Here is a 26325-nt window from a genome sequence, read left to right on the forward strand (position 1 = left end):
TGTAAGATAGTTGACAATGTAAGATAGTTGACAAGGTAAAATAGTTGACAAAGTAAGATAGTTGACAATGTAAGATAGTTGATAATGTAAGATAGTTGACAAGGTACGATGGTTGACAATGTAAGATAGTTGACAAGGTAAGATAGTTAATAATGTAAGATAGTTGACAATGTAAGATAGTTGATAATGTAAGATAGTTGATAATGTAAGATAGTTGACAAGGTAAGATAGTTGATAATGTAAGATAGTTGATAATGTAAGATAGTTGATAATGTAAGATAGTTGACAATGTAAGATAGTTGATAATGTAAGATAGTTGATAATGTAAGATAGTTGATAATGTAAGATAGTTGACAATGTAAGATAGTTGATAATGTAAGATAGTTGACAATGTAAGATAGTTGACAAGGTAAAATAGTTGACAAAGTAAGATAGTTGATAATGTAAGATAGTTGATAATGTAAGATAGTTGACAATGTAAGATAGTTGACAAGGTAAGATAGTTGATAATGTAAGATAGTTGATAATGTAAGATAGTTGACAATGTAAGATAGTTGACAAGGTAAGATAGTTGACAAGGTAAGATAGTTGACAATGTAAGATAGTTGACAATGTAAGATAGTTGACAATGTAAGATAGTTGATAATGTAAGATAGTTGACAAGGTAAGATAGTTGACAAAGTAAGATAGTTGATAATGTAAGATAGTTGACAAGGTAAGATAGTTGACAATGTAAGATAGTTGATAATGTAAGATAGTTGACAAGGTAAGATAGTTGACAATGTAAGATAGTTGACAATGTAAGATAGTTGATAATGTAAGATAGTTGACAATGTAAGATAGTTGACAATGTAAGATAGTTGATAATGTAAGATAGTTGACAAGGTAAGATAGTTGACAATGTAAGATAGTTGACAATGTAAGATAGTTGATAATGTAAGATAGTTGACAATGTAAGATAGTTGACAATGTAAGATAGTTGATAATGTAAGATAGTTGACAAGGTAAGATAGTTGACAATGTAAGATAGTTGACAATGTAAGATAGTTGATAATGTAAGATAGTTGACAATGTAAGATAGTTGACAATGTAAGATAGTTGATAATGTAAGATAGTTGACAATGTAGGTTAGTTGACAATGTAAGATAGTTGACAATGTAAGATAGTTGACAAGGTAAGATAGTTGACAATGTAAGATAGTTGACAAGGTAAGATAGTTGATAATGTAAGATAGTTGACAATGTAAGATAGTTGACAATGTAAGATAGTTGACAATGTAAGATAGTTGATAATGTAAGATAGTTGACAAGGTAAGATAGTTGACAATGTAAGATAGTTGACAATGTAAGATAGTTGATAATGTAAGATAGTTGACAATGTAAGATAGTTGACAATGTAAGATAGTTGATAATGTAAGATAGTTGACAATGTAGGTTAGTTGACAATGTAAGATAGTTGACAATGTAAGATAGTTGACAAGGTAAGATAGTTGACAATGTAAGATAGTTGACAAGGTAAGATAGTTGATAATGTAAGATAGTTGACAATGTAAGATAGTTGACAATGTAAGATAGTTGACAATGTAAGATAGTTGACAATGTAAGATAGTTGATAATGTAAGATAGTTGACAAGGTAAGATAGTTGACAAGGTAAGATAGTTGATAATGTAAGATAGTTGACAATGTAAGATAGTTGACAATGTAAGATAGTTGACAAGGTAAAATAGTTGATAATGTAAGATAGTTGACAATGTAAGATAGTTGACAATGTAAGATAGTTGACAATGTAAGATAGTTGATAATGTAAGATAGTTGACAATGTAGGATAGTTGACAAGGTAAGATAGTTGACAATGTAAGATAGTTGACAATGTAGGATAGTTGACAATGTAAGATAGTTGACAATGTAAGATAGTTGAGAATGTAAGATAGTTGACAATGTAGGATAGTTGACAATGTAAGATAGTTGACAAGGTAAGATAGTTGACAAGGTAAGATAGTTGACAATGTAGCGTAGTTGACAATGTAAGATAGTTGACAATGTAAGATAGTTGACAAGGTAAGATAGTTGACAATGTAAGATAGTTGATAATGTAAGATAGTTGATAATGTAAGATAGTTGATAATGTAAGATAGTTGACAATGTAAGATAGTTGACAATGTAAGATAGTTGACAATGTAAGATAGTTGACAATGTAAGATAGTTGACAAGGTAAGATAGTTGACAATGTAAGATAGTTGATAATGTAAGATAGTTGATAATGTAAGATAGTTGACAATGTAAGATAGTTGACAATGTAAGATAGTTGACAATGTAAGATAGTTGACAATGTAAGATAGTTGACAAGGTAAGATAGTTGACAAGGTAAAATAGTTGACAATGTAAGATAGTTGACAATGTAAGATAGTTGACAAGGTAAGATAGTTGAAAAGGTAAAATAGTTGACAATGTAAGATAGTTGACAATGTAAGATAGTTGACAAGGTAAGATAGTTGACAAGGTAAGCTAGCGCCCCTTCAGTCCAAACTAACAAGTATCAGATGATCAATGGTTGAAGTCATTCTTTCTTACTAATTATCCAAAATCTCTTCAAGGTACATTTTAGGTAACTTAGTTAGAGCCTGATGAAAAAGGGAAATGTTGGGAAGAAGACATTCAAGACTGCTGACTCATAAACTCATGAATCCATGAAATCTCACCAAGCGGGTCCGCCGCAGACGCCGCTTTGCTGACCAGACGAAGGCAGGAAGTGCTGGGACCAGGTGCTCCAGGAGCTCCCGGGGTAAGAGCCTCACGCTGGGACGGGGACGGGGTGCTGGACTTGGACAATGGCGACTGGGACTTATCCATCTGGGGACAAACAGGACATATTGGAGGCAACTTATGGAGAGAAGAAGTCTATTGACTAAGTGACGTTAGTCCTAGCGCCATAACAATAATAATAACACAGCTACTAAAAATATTATATCAAATATAAAAAAAGACGCATAATATAAATGTAATTAAATATATAAATAAAATAATATTTGTAATGTTACTTATTCATGTATTTTTTATAGTTGATGTATGACAATGGTGATAGTTTGAAGGGGAACTGCACTTTTTTTTACAAGTTTGCCCAGCATTCACAATCATTATAAGAGACAAGACCACAACAGTTTTCTTTTTTGTTTTTTTTTCTTTCTAAGATGTAAAAATCATCTCGTTCTCGGTGGCTAGCAATGCAGCTAATGGGAGAAATCCATTCTGCCTCTAAATCACTTTAAACATGCATTCAAAAACCATCAACTGTCAAGACTTGGTCCGGGGTGTGTGCTTTTCCAGGATGCAACGGAAAGTTGGCACGGGCGAGACGGGAATTAAGGTACATGATTTATTTATTAACTATAAATACAAAAAAAAGGATCAAACAAAAGGCGCGCACAGTGGCGGAGAATAAACTATGAACAATTAAACAAAACTTGCAAACTATGGCTTGAATAAAGAAAACTTACTTGGCATGGACAAAAAAGGAGCAGCGTGAACGTGGACATGAAAAAATGGACAGAGCATAAATGTGGTGTGAGGTCGTCAGGACGAACAACAGAAAATGAATGAACTTAAATACTATGGACATGATTAGTGAAAGCAGGTGCGTGACTCAAAACGTGAAACAGGTGCGTGACGTGACAGGTGAAAACTAATGGTTGCTATGGTGACAAACAAGAGTGCACAATGAGTCCAAACGTGGAACAGGTGAAACTAATGGGGTAATCATGGAAACAAGACAAGGGAGTGAAAAGACAGAAACTAAAGAGTCCTATAACTAAACAAAAACATGACTTAACACAAAACATGATTACACAGACATGACATCAACAATACTTCATTTGTTGTGTAACCTGTTTACTAACCAAGTTGTGTAACCTGTATGATAACCAAGTTGTGTAACCTGTATAATAACCAAGTTGTGTAAGCTGTATAATAACCAAGTTGTGTACTGAGTGAAAAACATGAACAATCATACTACAGTAAAGTATTATTTCATGTTTTGTTTGTACACAGCTAGCTGGACAGTGTATATACTGTTGTACGGTGATGTATCATGATCATAATTATAGTGACACACTCCATGGTGATGTATCATGATCAATATTATAGTGACACACTCCAGGGACAGTTGTCTGTTTGGTCCAGCTGACCGGGGACGTTTATCACTGGTCTATTTGAGTAAGCACTCCATTTATGTCGAATTAGCGTGGCTTCAAATTTGACATTTTGCAGCTTCGAGTCACTTTCACCTCACTCTCTCCACTTCCATCTGCTCCAACGTCTCATTCTTCCCTTGTGCTGGCTTCTATAGGCAGCAGTTCATCCTCTGTATTTTCAGCTTCAAAAAGATAAGGTTGTGAATCCTTCATTTGTTCGAAAATAGCCGTATTCGTTGTTTGTTACCAAGTCTGCCATGACTAGAACACACACACACACACGTTTGTTTCTGGAAGTAGGAACACAAGTTGTTGCCAGAAGTCAGATGTGCGCTGCAATGGAAACGGAAATAAATGCGCCGAAGAATTAGTTCCAGCCGCATCTTTCAAGCCTTTTTTTTATCATCTTTAAAAGAAAAAGTACATAAATGTTCTTGTCCCTCATAATGATCGTGAAGGATAGGCAACACTCTGAAAAAAGTGCAGTTCTCCTTGTCGGAGCCTAAATACTGTTTAAGTTGATTTACATGTTATGGAAGGTGCTTTATGTTTATTCAGCCAAAATTGTCATGTCTGTGTAATCATGTTTTGTTTTAAGTCATGTTTTGTTTAGTTTCTGGCTTTTCACTCCATTGTCTTGTTTGCATAATTACCCATTAGCTTCGCCTGTTCCACGTTTGGACTCATTGTGCACTCTTGTTTGTCACCATAGCAACCATTAGTTTTGACCTGTCACGTCACGCACCTGTTTCACGTTTTGAGTCACGCACCTGTTTTCGTTAATCATGTCTGTGTTATTTAAGCTTTTCATTTTCTGTTGTTCGTCCTGGAGTCATATCTTTTCTAAACCTGCTATCCCCTCGTTTCAAGCCCTGTTCACGATCCCATGCCACAGTAAGTGTTTTTATTTCGTGTTCAGTTTCTGCCTTTGTGCAAGTTTTGTTTTCATTCGCCAAGTTTTTTTTTTTACCTCCGCCAAAGTGCGCGCTTTTCGTCTATTCTTTTTTTTTGATAAATAAATCATGTACCCACCTTCAAGCCATGTCCGATCCAAATTCTCTTGCATCTTGGGAAAACAAAAACTCCATAGTCCAAGTCATGACAAAAATGGGTTAGGGTTAGGGTTAATTTACTTGATTTAAATAAGAGGAAAATGTATATATTGCATGCTTAGAATAATTATAAGGTACACTTTATTTGTAATTATTACCTTTGTCTGAATAATTTGATGACGTACTATTTTATACTGCTTTAATACAGTGAAGATTACGTAATTGTTTATGGTTTGGACACAATGCATTATGGGTAATGGCAGTCAGGTATGACACAGTTTTTTGACCTTACTCTTACTTTTTCTAACTCACAATTAACTCACTTTATTTTGCCATTCATTTGTTCCCACATGGTTATTGTTTTAGCTGTTTGAAGGATTAAGTTGACAAGTAAAGGATACAAAATGTCTGGAGTTTAGTTTGTTGTTGCAGGAGAAAGTAGAGCAGAGTCAAGCTGAGGCTTCATTAGGAAACTACACCCCTTTTAAAAAAACATTTTCAAAAGTTGCATTTTTATTTATTTTACTTTTTGAATCGATTCAGAATTATAATAAATGAAAATCGCATCTTGAATATTTTTCCTGGCAATCAGTATTATCTGGTGTGTTCCATCTAAACTGAAACCATTACCTGGCTGTGAACCCCAGGAAGGCTACCGGACCAGACGGAGTACCTGGAAAGGTGCTCAGGACGTGCGCCCACCAGCTCGCTCCCCCCCTCACCAGGATCTTCAACCTCTCCCTGGCTCAGGCAGTCATCCCATCCTGCCTGAAGTCATCTACAATAATCCCGGTGCCGAAGAAGTCTCCCATCACCAGCCTGAATGATTACCGACCAGTGGCCCTCACTCCGGTAATCATGAAGTGCTTCGAGCGACTTGTTCTCCAGCACATCAAGGACCATATCCCTCCAGACTTCGACCCCCACCAGTTCGCATACCGGGCGAACAGGTCCACAGAGGACGCCATCGCTGTTGCTCTCCACTCTGCTCTGAACCACCTGGAGCAGCAGCAGAGCTACGTCCGGATGCTCTCTGTGGACTATAGCTCTGCCTTCAATACAATAATCCCGGACAGACTCTGCAATAAACTGGACACTCTTGGCCTCCCCCCTCTCACAAACGCCTGGATAAGGGACTTCCTAACGGACCGACCCCAGAATGTGAGACTTGGCCCGCACCTCTCATCCTCCCGCACGCTGAGCATCGGCTCCCCACAGGGCTGTGTGCTGAGCCCCCTCCTCTACTGCCTTTACACCCATGACTGCAGTCCGGCCCACAGTGACAACCTTACCGTCAAGTTCGCCGACGATACCACAGTGGTCGGGCTCATCTCCAGGGGTGACGAGGCTGCCTACAGAGAGGAGGTCCTGAAGCTGACGGCCTGGTCTTCGGAGAACAACCTCGCTCTCAACACCAGCAAGACCAGAGAGATCATCGTCGACTTCAGGAGGAGCAGCACCGACCCTGCCCCCCTCTACATCAACGGCGAGCGTGTAGAGAGGGTCCACACCTTCAGGTACTTTGGAGTCCACATCTCTAATGACTTCTCCTGGACAGTCAACACCACATCAATCATCAAGAAGGCTCAGCAGCGGCTACACTTCCTTAGAGTCCTCGGGAAGTACAACCTGAAGCCTGACCTGCTGCTGACCTTCTACCGCTCGTCCATCGAGAGCCTGCTGACCTACTGTATTACGGTATGGTACGGCAGCTGCACTGCAGCAGACAGGGAGAGGCTGCAAAGAGTGGTCAAGACGGCTCAGAAGATCATCGGCCGCCCTCTCCCCTCTCTGACGGACATCTACACCTCCCGCTGCCTCAACAGAGCCAGTGCCATCATCAAGGACAGCACCCACCCTGGCTCTGACCTGTTCCACCTGCTGCCCTCTGGGAAGCGCTACAGGTGCATTAAAACCAAAACAAACAGGCTAAAGAACAGCTTCTTCCCCAGGGCCATAACCATCCTGAACGGACTGCCCCATTGTCCCTCATAACTGCCTTCTCTTCGGTGCAATAACCCATTCCACCAACCACCCTGTTTTTGTTTTGTTTCTTCATGTATATATTCATTTCACACCATATTCATTGCACTTCTACATTTTTTAAATTTTTATATATTTGCACATTGTTTTTCTAGCATGCACACATCGCACTGTATGGAATGGCCTCAATCTCGTTACCTTGCGTAATGACAATAAAGCTTATTCTGATTCTGATTCTTCTGATTACTAAAGGACCCTCCCTAACGATGTGAATCAAAGCATTAATATATCTGCTTGTACTTATAGTTTACATATTGTATTTTTTAATTAGCAAGAAGGCAAAGATTTTTTGATCTTGCCTGTGTGGGATCTTTGGCCTTCCCTGGGGCGGGGCTACAGGGGTTTGGGGTGGAGGGCGCCTCTGCTGGGACTGAAGAGCCCGGGGCCTCCTTCCTTAAGGCAGGAGTGCGGTCCAAACCGTTCCCATGAGGCGGGCTTCCTGCCGGAGAGTTTGGCTCCTGGATTACAAGAGAACACACAAACACTAATTAATATCATTAATACAACGTGATCGTCATCACAATACATTGAGCACAAAGTGATATTTGCTGACTCAGCATCTATTGTGACGTGAAGGACTCTGCAGGTATTGTGGGAGTGTCTCCATCATCTTGTCACTTCAGCCAAAAACCTCCTCCACAACAGCTAATGCCTGAGTTAGCACTTCTCGCTGGGTCGCACTGATCAGCACTGACATTTTAACACACACACACACACACACACACACATACACACACACACACACACACACACACACACACACACACACACACACACACACACACACACACACACACACACACACACACACACACACACACACACACACACACACTCTCCCTGCTTTCACACACGGCTGTAACCGCCTGCCTTATGGTGCAAAATTCAAATGGCAGTTTTCAATAAAATCACATTGCATTTTGCACACTCCATCCATTTTCTACCGCTTATTCCCTTTGGGGTCGCTGGAGCCTATCTCAGCTACAATCGGGCGGAAGGCGGTGTACACCCTGGACAAGTCGCCACCTCATCACAGGGCCAACACAGATAGACAGACAACATTCACACTCACATTCACACACTAGGGACCATTTAGTGTTGCCAATCAACCTATGGACAAAGCCGATAATAATAATGGTCGTTGTAATTTATATAGTATATGTGTATTTTTTTAATTAGGGCCCGCATGGCCCATTGCATAAGGACTCCCTGTGGGAGTCCTTATGCAATGGGCCATAAGGACCTATTGTTTTTCTAAGGTTTTATTATTATTATTATTATACCGGCCGCTTCTTTGAGCTGCAATTTGACCCACTTAACATGCTTCAAAACTCACCATATTTGACGCACACGTCAGGACCTGCGAAAATTGCCTTTTGATAAAAAAACAAAACCCCAAAAATAAAAATTGCGCTCTAGCGCCCCCTAGGAAAAAAAAAACTAGACTGCCTGTAACTCCCACTAGGAAGGTCGGAGAGACATGAAACAAAAACCTCTATGTAGGTCTGACTTACACCTACCTTTCATAATTGTACATTCTGGGGCTAAAATCAACAGGAAATTGGCAATTCCCCCTTCAAGACAAAAAAGTACTAAAAACAGACACTTTTGCCTCTTTGAGCTGTAATTTGACCCCCTTAACATGCTTCAAAACTCACCAAACTGAACACACACATCAGGACTGCCAAAAAGTGTGATCTAATAAAAAAACCTAACCCCAAATCTCAAAATTGTGCTCTAGCGCAATTTTTTAATAAAACGCACAAAAAACTGCTCCTCAAATGAAAAAACTGACAAAACTGCCTGTAACTCCCACCCAAAATCAACAGGAAGTTTGCTATTCCCCCTTCAAAACTAATTTTTTGTAAAAACCGGTCACCTTCCTTCAAAAACTATCTCCTCTGAGCGCGTTTGTCGTTTCGGCTTCAAACTAACACAGGAGAGAGATTAAACCCTTGTGTATAAAATAACAGAACAGCTTTTTAATACCTGCTCCGGTTTTGATTTTATGACCCTTCAAAGACCCGCTGCGCTGATGCTGCTGCGCTGCTGTTTTTTTAAGATGGCTGCTTAAAAGCAGGAAGCACCAACGTGCCCACACAATGCAGACAAGGTAGGTACACTAGACAAAAGTCTTGGGACACTTCAGACTAAAAGTACACAAAAGTATTGGGACACTTAGGACTAGCACCTGCCAAATACGCGGGCCCGAACAACGCTGCTTGCAGCTTTAATTTAATTATATTTTTTAAATTTTTTTATTTTAGTTCAAGGCTGTCTAAACTTTTTCCACCAATGGCCGCTTGCTGAAAAGTCAAGTATTTTATTTTCAAAAAATGCTAAAAAAAATATATGCAAAACTTTGTGTTATAGGTGACTAAGTGTATTAGTATTATTAGTTTAACTTTTTTTTTTTCATTACATTCCAATTTTTTTGCTCTTTTTTCTTATATTTTTCTTATTGTTTTTTTCCCACGTAAGAATAAAATAGGAATATTATGATTATTTAACTTTTTCCACCGAGGGCCGCTTGATAAAAAGTCAAGTATTTTATGATTATTTTTAATTCTACAAATACTGTATATATGTATTATTACTTTGAACTGTTTTTTACATTTTATTATTTTAGTTCAAGGCTGTCTAAACTTTTTCCACCAATGGCCGCTTGCTGAAAAGTCAAGTATTTTATTTTCAAAAAATGCTAAAAAAATATATGCAAAACTTTGTGTTATATGTGACTAAGTGTATTAGTATTATTAGTTTAACATTTTTTTTTTCATTACATTCCAATTTTTTTGCTCTTTTTTCTTATATTTTTCTTATTGTTTTTTTCCTACGCAAGAATAAAATAGGAATATTATGATTGTTTAACTTTTTCCACCGAGGGCCGCTTGATAAAAAGTCAAGTATTTTATTATTATTTTTAATTCTACAAATACTGTATATATGTATTATTACTTTGAACTGTTTTTTACATTTTTTTATTTTAGTTCAAGGCTGTCTAAACTTTTTCCACCAATGGCCGCTTGCTGAAAAGTCAAGTATTTTATTTTCAAAAAATGCTAAAAAAATATATGCAAAACTTTGTGTTATAGGTGACAAAGTATATAAGTATTTTTAGTTTAACTTTTTTTTTTCATTACATTCCAATTTTTCTGTTCTTTTTTCTTATATTTTGATTATTGTTTTTTTCCCCACGTAAGAATAAAATAGGAATATTATGATTGTTTAACTTTTTCCACCGAGGGCCGCTTGATAAAAAGTCAAGTATTTTATTTTATTTTTTAATTCTACAAATACTGTATATATGTATTATTACTTTGAACTGTTTTTTACATTTTATTATTTTAGTTCAAGGCTGTCTAAACTTTTTCCACCAATGGCCGCTTGCTGAAAAGTCAAGTATTTTATTTTCAAAAAATGCTAAAAAAATATATGCAAAACTTTGTGTTATAGGTGACTAAGTGTATTAGTATTATTAGTTTAACTTTTTTTTTTCATTACATTCCAATTTTTTTGCTCTTTTTTCTTATATTTTGATTATTGTTTTTTTCCCACGTAAGAATAAAATAGGAATATTATGATTGTTTAACTTTTTCCACCGAGGGCCGCTTGATAAAAAGTCAAGTATTTTATTAATTTTTTTAATTCTACAAATACTGTATACATGTATTATTACTTTGAACTGTTTTATATTTTAATTGTTATCCTGTAAAGCGTCTTTGAGTACACTGAAAAGCGCTATACCAAATAAAATGTATTATTATTAACATACCTGCCAACTTTTGAAATCAGAAAAACCTAGTAGCCAGGGCAAAATGATTGATTGCATTCAGACAGGTTAAAATGTTGCTAAAACCATCACTTTTCTATCAGTCACAGTGACTTTTCAAAACAAAAATATTACAGCAAAAATCATATGGGTTGATTGACATTTTTATTCTGTAAGCTAACTTCAATAGCTTGAAATTATTTTGACAGTTAATGCCAGTTATCCTGTCAACCTTTCACAAGACTTCAATTTGTTCATTGAAAGTATAAACACTTTTTACAGTAAACAAATGGTAAAACAGTACTAAACAATTCCATTAAAAAAAAAATTGGTGTCATTATTAACTTTCTGTCCAAGCTTGTATAATCTACTGCCTTGTTCAATTGTAAAAAATATTCTGTGCCTAAAATTCACATTTCTATCACAATTATCATACTGTAAACATGGTAAGCTAACTTCATTAAAATTAATAGTCCTGTCAATAGCATGGAATTACAATTCAAATGTAGAATTCAAAATATGAAAAATTAATGAAAATTAATTGAAGCCATCAGACACTTGAAAAGTGGCACATCACATCTCTAATGTAATCATTTGAACTTTTCAACAGAAATAGCACTGCAAAAATATTAAGGACATACTTCTGTATTTTGGTAGTTATGCTGTCAACATTTAACAAGATTTCTTCAACTTGGACTTGAAAGCATAAATAGTATAAACACTTTTAACAGTATAACAGTACTAAACAATTCCAATAGATAACATTGGTGTCATTACCTTTTTGTGGCTAAAATCCAGATTTTCTATGGGGCTAAGGTCAGGGGAGTTGGCGGGCCAATTTAGAACAGAAATACCATGGTCCGTAAACCAGGCACGGGTAGATTTTGCGCTGTGTGCAGGCGCCAAGTCCTGTTGGAACTTGAAATCTCCATCTCCATAGAGCAGGTCAGCAGCAGGAAGCATGAAGTGCTCTAAAACTTGCTGGTAGACGGCTGCGTTGACCCTGGATCTCAGGAAACAGAGTGGACCGACACCAGCAGATGACATGGCACCCCAAACCATCACCCAACCATGCAAATTTTGCATTTCCTTTGGAAATCGAGGTCCCAGAGTCTGGAGGAAGACAGGAGAGGCACAGGATCCACGTTGCCTGAAGTCTAGTGTAAAGTTTCCACCATCAGTGATGGTTTGGGGTGCCATGTCATCTGCTGGTGTCGGTCCACTCTGTTTCCTGAGATCCAGGGTCAACGCAGCCGTCTACCAGCAAGTTTTAGAGCACTTCATGCTTCCTGCTGCTGACCTGCTCTATGGAGATGGAGATTTCAAGTTCCAACAGGACTTGGCGCCTGCACACAGCGCAAAATCTACCCGCGCCTGGTTTACGGACCATGGTATTTCTGTTCTAAATTGGCCCGCCAACTCCCCTGACCTTAGCCCCATAGAAAATCTGTGGGGTATTGTGAAAAGGAAGATGCAGAATGCCAGACCCAAAAACGCAGAAGAGTTGAAGGCCACTATCAGAGCAACCTGGGCTCTCATAACACCTGAGCAGTGCCAGAAACTCATCGACTCCATGCCACGCCGCATTAACGCAGTAATTGAGGCAAAAGGAGCTCCAACCAAGTATTGAGTATTGTACATGCTCATATTTTTCATTTTCGTACTTTTCAGTTGGCCAACATTTCTAAAAATCCCTTTTTTCTATTAGCCTTAAGTAATATTCTAATTTTGTGACACACGGAATTTTGGATTTTCATTTGTTGCCACTTCAAATCATCAAAATTAAATGAAATAAACATTTGAATGCATCAGTCTGTGTGCAATGAATAAATATAATGTACAAGTTACACCTTTTGAATGCAATTACTGAAATAAATCAAGTTTTTCAAAATATTCTAATTTACTGGCTTTTACCTGTATATGTTTTTTTCCTTCTTTATTATGCATTTTCAGCCGGTGCGACTTATACTCCGAAAAATACGGTACTAATAAAAGTCTCAATAAATCAAATCAAAAAAATCTATTTTATTTTTTGATTTCCTGGGGACCCAAATGGCACAGATTGGGTGTATTGACTCATGTACTACAATCTGATATTTAAAATGAATAATTGTGGTGAAATGTGTATAAGTGTGTTTGCACGCTGTACCTCATTGGATACGTCCACCACCAGATTGTCCTCACTTTTATCTCCATCGCTGTCCTGTAAAGAAAGAAAAAAGGACATCTTTTCAGAAGTCAAAATGATACTTTTCATTGCAGCGCCCACACCGACACACACTAGAGACCTGCAGTGCTGCCACACTAGTTTAGTCAGGAAGACAGAAGTGAAGGATGATGTCAAGAAGACTGGCTGCCAGTGCAGCCTTCAACAGGAGAAATACTCTCAAACACACACACACGCACACACACACACACACACATTTTTGCTTTCCAGTCTCTGTCCCTTTTTCTGGGGCGAGAATGATGGCACTTAGTCGCCATAGCAACGGAGCTTTGATATGATACTGCTATTGACTTGAGTGAGGAGTGACATCATCAACTGATTACAGTCGGGCTGGAAAAACACACACCAAAATACAACGGAGGGAAAAGAGATGAAATGAAAAAGGCCGAAGGCTGCATCTCTCCAGCACACGTGGCGTGTGTGGCGGGAAGAAAAGCTCTAACTTTGGCAATACCTGTGGCTTTACATCTCCAGACTTCTAGACCAGTGGTGTCCAAAGTGCGGCCCAGGGGCCTTACATATATGCATGATGCACACGGCACACTTACTTACATATGCATGCACAGTTACAAACCCCGTTTCCATATGAGTTGGGGAATTATGTTAGATGTAAATATAAACGGAATACAATGATTTGCAAATCCTTTTCAACCCATATTCAGTTGAATATGCTACAAAGACAACATATTTGATGTTCAACTTTATTTTTTTTTGCAAATAATAATTAACTTAGAATTTCATGGCTGCAACACGTGCCAAAGTAGTTGGGAAAGGGCATGTTCACCACTGTGTTACATCACCTTTCCTTTTAACAACATTCAGTAAACGTTTGGGAACTGAAGAAACTAATTGTTGAAGCTTTGAAAGTGGAATTCTTTCCCATTCTTGTTTTATGTAGAGCTTCAGTCGTTCAACAGTCCGGGGTCTCCGCTGTCGTATTTTACGCTTCATAATGCGCCACACATTTTCGATGAGAGACAGGTCTGGACTGCAGGCGGGCCAGGAAAGTACCCGCACTCTTTTTTTTACGAAGCCGCGCTGTTGTAACACGTGCTGAGTGTGGCTTGGCATTGTGTTGCTGAAATAAGCAGGGGCGTCCATGAAAAAGACGGCGCTTAGATGGCAGCATATGTTGTTCCAAAACCTGTATGTACCTTTCAGTATTAATGGTGTCTTCACAGATGTGTAAGTTACCCATGTCTTGGGCACTAATGCACCCCCATACCATCACACATGCTGCCTTTTACACTTTGCGTCGATAACAGTCTGGATGGTTCGCTTCCCCTTTGGTCCGGATGACACGATGTCGAATATTTCCAAAAACAATTTGAAATGTGGACTCGTCAGACCACAGAACACTTTTCCATTTTGCATGAGTCCATCTTAGATGATCTCAGGCACAGAGAAGCTGGCGGTGTTTCTGGGTGTTGTTGATAAATGAATTTCGCTTTGCATAGTAGAGCTTTAACTTGCTCTTACAGATGTAGCAACCAACTGTATTTAGTGACAGTGGTTTTCTGAAGTGTTCCTGAGCCCATGTGGTGATATCCTTTAGAGATTGATGTCGGTTTTTGATACAGTGCCGTCTGAGGGATGGAAGGTCACGGTCATTCAATGTTGGTTTCCGGCCATGCCGCTTACATGGAGTGATTTCTCCACATTCTCTGAACCTTTTGATGATATTATGGAGCGTAGATGTTGAAATCCCTCAATTTCTTGCAATTGCACTTTGAGAAACGTTGTTCTTAAACTGTTTGACTATTTGCTCACGCAGTTGTGGACAAAGGGGTGTACCTCGCCCCATCCTTTCTTGTGAAAGACTGAGCATTTTTTGGGAAGCTGTTTTTATACCCAATCATGGCACCCACCTGTTCCCAATTAGCCTGCACACCTGTGGGATGTTCCAAATAAGTGTTTGATGAGCATTCCTCAACTTTATCAGTATTTATTGCCACCTTTCACAACTTCTTTGTCACGTGTTGCTGCCATCAAATTCTAAAGTTAATGATTATTTGCAAAAAAAAAAAATGTATCAGTTTGAACATCAAATATGTTGTCTTTGTAGCATATTCAACTGAATATGGCTTGAAAAGGATTTGCAAATCATAGTATTTCGTTTATATTTACATCTAACACAATTTCCCAACTCATATGGAAACGGGGTTTGTATGCATGATGCACACGGCACACTTACTTCCATATGCATGATGCAGTTAGGGAGACAAAAGGCACGTACGTAAGAGTGCGGTGGGAGGGCCTCTTTGTCGTCACAGCGTCGTCTCTTGGCCTCAGCTCCTCCCTGCGAGGAGGCGTAGCCACCCGAGGGCCCCTGGCGCTCTTCGGGGGGCTGACTGTCTGTGGACGACACTGACTTACTCTGCAGAGGGAGATAGAGTTAAAACAGCGAGTTGAAAGACAAGACGGGAATTAGCTCATGACAAAGTGTACATTTAAACTACACACATTTTACAGTGTATGTTGTGTGTACAGTGTGTAGTAGTGCAGGTCTACCTATGTTGTGTTGACAGTGTGTAGTAGTCATACTTGCCAACCTTGAGACCTCCGATTTCAGGAGGTGGGGTGTGGGGGGGGTGGTTGGGGGCGTGGTTAAGAGGGGAAGAGTATATTTACAGCTAGAATTCACCAAGTCAAGTATTTTATGTATATATATATATATATATATATATATATATATATATATATATATATATATATATATATATATATATATATATATATATATATATATAAGAAATACTTGACTTTCAGTGAATTCTAGCTATAAATATATATTTATTTTATTTTATATATATATATATATATATATATATATATATATATATATATATATATATATATATATATATATATATATATATGCAGCGAGAATACCAAGAAGTGCATATGCCAAATTTTCAAAGAGAACAGCCTACGGATCACGATTGAAGCCAACAAGCAAACCGTCAACTTCCTTGACGTCACTTTCAACCTGAGAAATAACAGCTACCAACCATTCACGAAACCCAACACAACACTCCAATACGTGCACCATGACAGCAACCACCCACCCACCACCACGAAAAGAATACCTACCGGAATTGATAAAAGGCTATCGATGCTGTCATCTAGCAAAGCTGAATTTGACCAAGCAACCCCCCCGTACCAAAAAGCCCTTGATGAAAGCGGATACAATTTCACCCTCACCTATGAACCCACGCCAGGAAACCAACCAAAAAAGAACAGAAAACGAAACGACATCATCTGGTACAACCCCCCATACAGCAAAAACGTCTCAACTAACATTGGACACAAATTCCTCAATCTGATTGACAAACACTTTCCCAAAGACAACACCCTAAGAAAAGTATTCAACAAGAACAACATTAAATTGAGCTACAGCTGTATGAACAATATACGACAAATTATCTCAAACCACAACAAAACAATTGCAAATGAGCCCCCGGCCCCCGGACAGAGCGACTCCAAAACCAACAAAAGCTGCAACTGTCGAAAGAAACCTGATTGCCCTCTCAACGGGGGGTGCTTACAAACATCAGTTATCTACCAATCTAAGGTAACACGCAAGGACATTAACACATCCGACACATATGTAGGATTAACCGAGGGAGAGTTCAAAACCAGATGGAACAATCACAAGGCTTCTTTCAGGAACCAAAACCTGCGGAATACCACAGAACTCAGCAAACACATTTGGGACCTCAAAGACAATAATGTTGAATATTCAATAACATGGCAAATTCTTGCATCCAGCACACCTTACAATAGTGGTAATAAAAGATGCAACCTATGCTTGAAAGAGAAACTGTTTATTATTTACCGTCCAGACCTGTCATCCCTCAACAAGCGCAGCGAAATTGTAACAGCATGCCGCCACAGACGGAAACACCTCCTAGGTAACACATGAGCCAATCACCACGCCCCTACACCAGCCTGTACCCACCCACTCTGTGCCCTATATAAACCATGGTATGTGAATGCTCCCATTAAAATCTCCTGATGATTGAGGGAACCCCCCTCATGAAACAGGCCTGTAGAGATGAAATAGTCTTGTGATTTTGTTTCCCACACATACATATATACATACATATATATATATATATATATATATATATATATATATATATATATATATATATATATATATATATATATATATATATATATATATATATATAAATAAATAAGAGAAATACTTGAATTTCAGTGTTCATTTATTTACACATATACACACATAACACTCATCTACTCATTGTTGAGTTAAGGGTTGAATTGTCCATCCTTGTTCTATTCTCTCTCACTATTTTTCGAACTGATGATGCATTGCTGTGTGGCACGCACAAAAGTGCCTTCATCAAATGCACTAGATGGCAGTATTGTCCTGTTTAAGAGTGTCACAACATTGCTGTTTACGGCAGACCAACTGCTTTACGGTAGAGGAAAACACGTCACTTAGGTCCGCATGGAGCTGGAGGCGGCGCGACCTCCAGCTCCGCCTGAATTTCGGGAGATTTTCGGGAGAAAATTTGTCCCGGGAGGTTTTCGGGAGAGGAGCTGAATTTCGGGAGTCTCCCGGAAAACACAGGAGGGTTGGCAAGTATGATAGTAGTGCAGGTCTACCTATGTTGCTTTTGTAGCTGATTCAGAAAAAGGATTTTCAACTTTGGTGTGCATATTTATGAGAGTGTGTTTGTGAAAGTCACATGAAAGTACTCACCCTGCTGGGCGCTCCCTCTGGGACAGGACAGGACAGGACAGGACAGGACGGAGAGATGGAAAAAAGAGATAAAGGAGGTTGACGTCAGTGCTGATGAAGACAACACACAAAAGCCCTCACATGATGTGTTGGGTGCAAATGTCTTAGAAGGCCTGAGTGTGTTGGCTGTGAGCCTGCAGAGGTGACTGGGAGGTCATTGCAGAAGAATACAAAGTTGAAATCAGGAGCAGAATGTTGTGTATCTGCACATTTATCCAGATCTTCACCAGGCTAGAGCAGAATTCTGAATGGGATTGAGAATGTCTCCCAAGTTCCAGTTCTATTCCATCATTTTGAATGAAGGTTTGCTAAATCCTTCCAATTGATCATTCTGGTGTTTTCCAGAAGCATGTTTTACACTAGATCAGGGGTCGGCAACCCAAATTGTTGAAAGAGCCATATTGGACCCAAAAATACAAAAACAAATCTGTCTGGAGCCGCAACAAATTAAAAGCCATATTACATACATATAGTGTGTCAGGAGATCTACATTGAAGAGGACTTAAAGGAAACTAAATGAGCTCAAATATAGCTACAAATGAGGCATTATGATGCAATATGTACATATAGCTAGCCTAAATAGCATGTTAGCATCGATTAGCTCGCAGTCATGCAGTGACCAAATATGTCTGATTAGCACTCCACACAAGTCAATAACATCAACAAAACTCACCTTTGTGCATTCATGCACAACGTTAAAAGTTTGGTGGACAAAATGAGACATAAAAAGAAGTGGCATAAAACACGTCCGAGAAAGTTATACATGTAAACAAACTAAGGTGAGTTCAAGGACCGCCAAAATTAGTAGGACAAAACGGCGCTCGCCAAATACTCGAATCAGTGAAGCATGTCTAATATAAACAGTGTGCTTTTTTAACAATTAGGGAGGTTTGTGTCATGTTTGTCCTCCTACAGAAACCATATTTAAAAAAAATTTTCCCCTTCATCTTATTCCATTTTTCATACATTTTTGAAAAAGCTCCAGAGAGCCACTAGGGCGGCGCTAAAGAGCCGTCTAGAGCCGCGGGTTGCCGACCCCTGCACTAGCTCCTTCTCTATTCCAGACTGTTGTGATCTATGTTGCAGAAGCATGTTTTACACTAGCTCCTTCTCTATTCCAGACTGTTGTGATCTATGTTGCAGAAGCATGTTTTACACTAGATCCTGCTCTATTCCAGACTGTTGTGATCTATGTTGCAGAAGCATGCTTTACACTAGATCCTGCTCTATTCCAGACTGTTGTGATCTATGTTGCAGAAGCATGCTTTACACTAGATCCTTCTCTATTCCAGTCTGTTGTGATCTATGTTGCAGAAGCATGTTTTACACTAGATCCTGCTCTATTCCAGACTGTTGTGATCTATGTTGCAGAAGCATGCTTTACACTAGATCCTTCTCTATTCCAGACTGTTGTGATCTATGTTGCAGAAGCATGCTTTACACTAGATCCTGCTCTATTCCAGACTGTTGTGATCTATGTTGCAGAAGCATGCTTTACACTAGATCCTTCTCTATTCCAGACTGTTGTGATCTATGTTGCAGAAGCATGCTTTACACTAGATCCTGCTCTATTCCAGACTGTTGTGATCTATGTTGCAGAAGCATGCTTTACACTAGATCCTTCTCTATTCCAGTCTGTTGTGATCTATGTTGCAGAAGCATGCTTTACACTAGATCCTTCTCTATTCCAGACTGTTGTGATCTATGTTGCAGAAGCATGCTTTACACTAGATCCTGCTCTATTCCAGACTGTTGAGATCTATGTTGCAGAAGCATGCTTTACACTAGATCCTGCTCTATTCCAGACTGTTGTGATCTATGTTGCAGAAGCATGCTTTACACTAGATCCTGCTCTATTCCAGACTGTTGTGATCTATGTTGCAGAAGCATGCTTTACACTAGATCCTTCTCTATTCCAGACTGTTGTGATCTATGTTGCAGAAGCATGTTTTACACTAGATCCTGCTCTATTCCAGACTATTGTGATCTATGTTGCAGAAGCATGCTTTACACTAGATCCTGCTCTATTCCAGACTGTTGTGATCTATGTTGCAGAAGCATGCTTTACACTAGATCCTGCTCTATTCCAGACTGTTGTGATCTATGTTGCAGAAGCATGCTTTACACTAGATCCTGCTCTATTCCAGACTGTTGTGATCTATGTTGCAGAAGCATGCTTTACACTAGATCCTTCTCTATTCCAGACTGTTGTGATCTATGTTGCAGAAGCATGTTTTACACTAGATCCTGCTCTATTCCAGACTATTGTGATCTATGTTGCAGAAGCATGCTTTACACTAGATCCTGCTCTATTCCAGACTGTTGTGATCTATGTTGCAGAAGCATGCTTTACACTAGATCCTGCTCTATTCCAGACTGTTGTGATCTTATGTTGCAGAAGCATGCTTTACACTAGATCCTGCTCTATTCCAGACTGTTGTGATCTATGTTGCAGAAGCATGCTTTACACTAGATCCTTCTCTATTCCAGACTGTTGTGATCTATGTTGCAGAAGCATGTTTTACACTAGCTCCTTCTCTATTCCAGACTGTTGTGATCTATGTTGCAGAAGCATGTTTTACACTAGATCCTGCTCTATTCCAGACTGTTGTGATCTATGTTGCAGAAGCATGCTTTACACTAGATCCTTCTCTATTCCAGACTGTTGTGATCTATGTTGCAGAAGCATGCTTTACACTAGATCCTGCTCTATTCCAGACTGTTGTGATCTATGTTGCAGAAGCATGCTTTACACTAGATCCTTCTCTATTCCAGACTGTTGTGATCTATGTTGCAGAAGCATGCTTTACACTAGATCCTGCTCTATTCCAGACTGTTGTGATCTATGTTGCAGAAGCATGCTTTACACTAGATCCTTCTCTATTCCAGACTGTTGTGATCTATGTTGCAGAAGCATGCTTTACACTAGATCCTGCTCTATTCCAGACTGTTGAGATCTATGATGCAGAAGCATGCTTTACACTAGATCCTGCTCTATTCCAGACTGTTGTGATCTATGTTGCAGAAGCATGCTTTACACTAGATCCTGCTCTATTCCAGACTGTTGTGATCTATGTTGCAGAAGCATGCTTTACACTAGATCCTTCTCTATTCCAGACTGTTGTGATCTATGTTGCAGAAGCATGTTTTACACTAGATCCTGCTCTATTCCAGACTATTGTGATCTATGTTGCAGAAGCATGCTTTACACTAGATCCTGCTCTATTCCAGACTGTTGTGATCTATGTTGCAGAAGCATGCTTTACACTAGATCCTGCTCTATTCCAGACTGTTGTGATCTATGTTGCAGAAGCATGCTTTACACTAGATCCTGCTCTATTCCAGACTGTTGTGATCTATGTTGCAGAAGCATGCTTTACACTAGATCCTGCTCTATTCCAGACTGTTGTGATCTATGTTGCAGAAGCATGCTTTACACTACATCCTTCTCTATTCCGGACTGTTGTGATCTATGTTGCAGAAGCATGCTTTACACTAGATCCTTCTCTATTCCAGTCTGTTGTGATCTATGTTGCAGAAGCATGCTTTACACTAGATCCTGCTCTATTCCAGACTGTTGTGATCTATGTTGCAGAAGCATGTTTTACACTAGATCCTGCTCTATTCCAGACTGTTGTGATCTATGTTGCAGAAGCATGCTTTACACTAGATCCTTCTCTATTCCAGACTGTTGTGATCTATGTTGCAGAAGCATGCTTTACACTAGATCCTTCTCTATTCCAGACTGTTGTGATCTATGTTGCAGAAGCATGCTTTACACTAGATCCTTCTCTATTCCAGACTGTTGTGATCTATGTTGCAGAAGCATGCTTTACACTAGATCCTGCTCTATTCCAGACTGTTGAGATCTATGTTGCAGAAGTAGGGAGAAGTACAGAGCGCCAATAAACCTTAACGGCCCTGCCTTTGCGTGCCGGCACAATCACATAATATCTATGGCTTTTCACACACACAAGTGAATGCAAGGCATACTTGGTCAACAGCCATACAGGTCACACTGAGGGTGGCCGTATAAACAACTTTAACTTTAACCTGACCACTTGAGGGCACCACAGACCGTGGATGCTTTTAAAAAAGGCTTAAAAACTCTTCTTTTTAAAAAAGCCTTTTTTTTATAGATATATTCATACTAGTTTTAGCTATTTGGCTGTTGTAGTTTTTATTTTTATTTATTTTCTATTATCTTTTTATTCATTTTTTTTATTTTTTGTATACACTCTTAGAAATAAGGGTTCTAAAAGGGTTCTTCTACAAGGGCTGAGGTTCTAACTGGAACCATTTGCTTCTGAAAAACCCTTTCCCAAAGAAAGGGTTTTTCAAGGGTTCTTGGTAACGCTAATGGTTCCAGTAAGAACCATTTTGATCCAGAGAACCCTTTAAAACCCCTTTTCTGAATAATTGGTTTTAAAAGGGTTCTCACTAACACTAAGGGTTCCAGTAAGAACTATTTTGATCCAGACAACCGTTTTTGGAAGAAAGAGTTCTTCAGGGATTGTTGAAAGCATGGGTAAGATCCTGTGTCACCAGGGACATACTTCCTGATAACATTTGCCAATAATGGTGCCTATCTTTAAATAAATGTTTTTCTCATTCAAATGTTTGTTCAATGTCAACATGATAAATGACCACAATATAATATGAACTAAACTGATCTGTAGAATACAATATGGTTCTTTATAGAACCCTCAGAAGACAAGACGGTTATCGGTGAAAACCTTTGAAAAGGGATGTTTTTAGAACCCCCTGTGTCAGGTCTAGATGAAACCCTTGACAAACGAAAGGGTTCTTAGTGGAACTCCCTGTGTGGGTTCTAGATGAAACCCTTGAAATACGAAAGGGTTCTTAGTGGAACTCCCTGCGTGGGTTCTAGATGAAACCCTTGAAATACGAAAGGGTTCTTAGTGGAACTCCCTGCGTGGGTTCTAGATGAAAGTCTTGAAATACGAAAGGGTTCTTAGTGGAACTCCCTGTGTGGGTTCTAGATGAAACCCTTGAAACATGAAAGGGTTCTTAGTGGAACTCCCTGCGTGGGTTCTAGATGAAACCCTTGAAATACGAAAGGGTTCTTAGTGGAACTCCCTGCGTGGGTTCTAGATGAAAGTCTTGAAATACGAAAGGGTTCTTAGTGGAACTCCCTGCGTGGGTTCTAGATGAAAGTCTTGAAATACAAAAGGGTTCTTAGTGGAACTCCCTGTGTGGGTTCTAGATGAAACCCTTGAAATACGAAAGGGTTCTTAGTGGAACTCCCTGCGTGGGTTCTAGATGAAAGTCTTGAAATACGAAAGGGTTCTTAGTGGAACTCCCTGCATGGGTTCTAGATGAAACCCTTGACAAACGAAAGGGTTCTTAGTGGAACTCCCTGTGTGGGTTCTAGATGAAACCCTTGAAATACGAAAGGGTTCTTAGTGGAACTCCCTGCGTGGGTTCTAGATGAAAGTCTTGAAATACAAAAGGGTTCTTAGTGGAACTCCCTGTGTGGGTTCTAGATGAAACCCTTGAAATACGAAAGGGTTCTTAGTGGAACTCCCTGCGTGGGTTCTAGATGAAAGTCTTGAAATACGAAAGGGTTCTTAGTGGAACTCCCTGCATGGGTTCTAGATGAAACCCTTGACAAACGAAAGGGTTCTTAGTGGAACTCCCTGTGTGGGTTCTAGATGAAACCCTTGAAATACGAAAGGGTTCTTAGTGGAACTCCCTGCGTTGGTTCTAGATGAAAGTCTTGAAATACAAAAGGGTTCTTAGTGGAACTCCCTGTGTGGGTTCTAGATGAAACCCTTGAAATACGAAAGGGTTCTTAGTGGAACTCCCTGCGTGGGTTCTAGATGAAAGTCTTGAAATACAAAAGGGTTCTTAGTGGAACTCCCTGTGTGGGTTCTAGATGAAACCCTTGAAACATGAAAGGGTTCTTAGTGGAACTCCCTGTGTGGGTTCTAGATGAAACCCTTGAAATACGAAAGGGTTCTTAGTGGAACTCCCTGCGTGGGTTCTAGATGAAACCCTTGAAATACGAAAGGGTGCTTAGTGGAACTCCCTGCGTGGGTTCTAGATGAAACCCTTGACAAACGAAAGGGTTCTTAGTGGAACTCCCTGTGTGGGTTCTAGATGAAACCCTTGAAACATGAAAGGGTTCTTAGTGGAACTCCCTGCGTGGGTTCTAGATGAAAGTCTTGAAATACAAAAGGGTTCTTAGTGGAACTCCCTGTGTGGGTTCTAGATGAAACCCTTGAAATACGAAAGGGTTCTTAGTGGAACTCCCTGCGTGGGTTCTAGATGAAACCCTTGAAACATGAAAGGGTTCTTAGTGGAACTCCCTGCGTGGGTTCTTTGTAGAACCTCTCATGGGGGGTTCTGGGTGGAACCTTACACACACAGTTCTAGGTAGAACCCTCCAAAAGGGTTCCAGGTGGAACCTTTATAAAAAGGTTCTACCTGGAGCCAAAAAGGGTTCTCCTATGAGGACGAGCCGAAGAACCTTATATGGTTCTACTTAGCACTTTTATTTCTAAGAGTGTACACTGTAGCACTTTGAGGTTGTTTACTCAATGTAAAGTGCTTTTTACATATAAAATCTATTATTATTATTATTATTATTATTATTATAACACTGTTACAAATAAGCGCCACACTGTGAACCCACACCAAACAAGAATGACAAAACACATTTCGGGAGAACATCCGCACTGTAACACAACATAAACACAACAGAACAAATACCCAGAATCCTTTGCAGCATTAACTCTTCCGGGCTGCTACAATATACACCCCCCGCTATCCCCTACTCCCCCATCATTTCAAACCTCCCACCCCCCCCCCCCAACCCCGCCCACCCCAACCTCCTCATGCATGTCCCAAATTCCAAGCTGCTGTTTTGAGGCATGTTAAAGAAAAAAAGAATGCACTTTGTGACTTCAATAATAAATATGGCAGTGCCATGTTGGCATTTTGTTCCATAACTTGAGTTGATTTATTTTGAAAAACCTTGTTACATTATTTAATGCATCCAGCGGGGCATCACAACAAAATTAAGCATAATAATGTGTTCATTCCACAAGTGTATATATCGGTATCGCTTGATATCGGAATCGGTAATTAAGAGGAATATCGGATATCGGCAAAAAAGTCATTATCGGACATCTCTAGTTTTGTCATGTCTGTGTAATCATGTTTTGTTTTAGTCATGTTTTGTTTTGTTTAGTTATTGGACTCTTTAGTTTCTGGCTTTTCACTCCCTTGTCTTGTTTCCACGGTCACCCGTTAGTTTCACCTGTTCCACGTTTGGACTCATTGTACACTCTTGTTTGTCACCATAGCAACCCATTAGTTTTCACCTGTCATGTCACGCACCTGTTGTTAATCATGTCTGTGTTATTTAAGCTTTTCATTTTCTGTTGTTCGTCCCGGTGTCATATCTTTTCTAACCCTGCTATCCTCTGGTATCAAGCCCTGTTCACGGTCCCATGCCACAGTAAGTGTTTTTTTTTTATTTCGTGTTCACAGTTTCTACCTTTGTGCAAGTTTTGTTTTCATTCGCCAAGTTTTTTTTTGCCTCCGCCATTGCGCGCGCTTTTCGTTTGTTCCTTTTTGATAGTAATAAATAAATCATGTACCCACCTTCAAGCCCTGTCCGATCCAAATTCACTTGCATCTTGGGAAAACAAAAACTCCATAGTCCTTGTTTTGACAAGTTTAATGTATTATAAGATTTTTTTTGTTAAAAATAAAGCTAATAATGCCATTTTTGTGGTCCCCTTTATTTAGAAAAGTATGAAAATCCATTTTGGTAGCGGTACCATATATTAGTTCCTGGACAACCCTAGAAGTGTTTGAGTAATGATGTCTGGTGTTATTTGTTCCTAAAGTACAGTAGTTGTGTTGTGATGGTGGCTAATAAAGAACATGTTGTTTGCTACCTCGGAGATGTTCAGGGTCCAGGTGGTTTCGCTCGTCTTTGGAGGCCAGGTGTGCCGACATCCCCAACGCACCTGTTAGCGCCAGAAGGCCAGAGCCGCCCGCACCCAGAGACAAGCCAGACGGGTGTGGCGTGAGGGGGATGCCCGGGGCGTGGTGGGACAGGTGCTGGAGCTGCTGCTGCTGTGGCCACAGGACAAGGAGGCGGGGGGTCGGGGAGGAGGTAATGGAGGAGGAGGGGAGGGGGGGGAGATGATTAGGGAGGAGACGGCAATCGTGGAAAAGAAGTGTGAAGAAAGAAATAGAAGAGTGGGAGGGAAACAGAGTGAAGAGATGAAGAA

At 39.5% G+C, this 26325-nt stretch overlaps 1 protein-coding gene across 3 annotated transcripts in view; it reads right to left on the minus strand.

The window, feature by feature from the left end:
- Positions 1–26325, minus strand: part of tle2b (TLE family member 2, transcriptional corepressor b) — a 216200-nt gene that overhangs the window by 22058 nt on the left and 167817 nt on the right. For 2 of the 3 annotated variants that reach the window (XM_072914592.1, XM_072914590.1), the window contains exons 7-12: positions 25987–26167; positions 18017–18033; positions 15518–15658; positions 13204–13257; positions 7582–7740; positions 2700–2850 (exon numbers count right to left, since the gene is read on the minus strand). In XM_072914592.1, the coding sequence (XP_072770693.1) occupies positions 2700–2850; positions 7582–7740; positions 13204–13257; positions 15518–15658; positions 18017–18033; positions 25987–26167 (703 nt within the window). The remainder of the gene's footprint in view (positions 1–2699; positions 2851–7581; positions 7741–13203; positions 13258–15517; positions 15659–18016; positions 18034–25986; positions 26168–26325) is intronic. The other variant, XM_072914591.1, reaches the window with a different exon arrangement.

Source organism: Nerophis lumbriciformis, linkage group LG14 (genome assembly GCF_033978685.3).
Source record: "Nerophis lumbriciformis linkage group LG14, RoL_Nlum_v2.1, whole genome shotgun sequence".
Taxonomy (NCBI): domain Eukaryota; kingdom Metazoa; phylum Chordata; class Actinopteri; order Syngnathiformes; family Syngnathidae; genus Nerophis; species Nerophis lumbriciformis.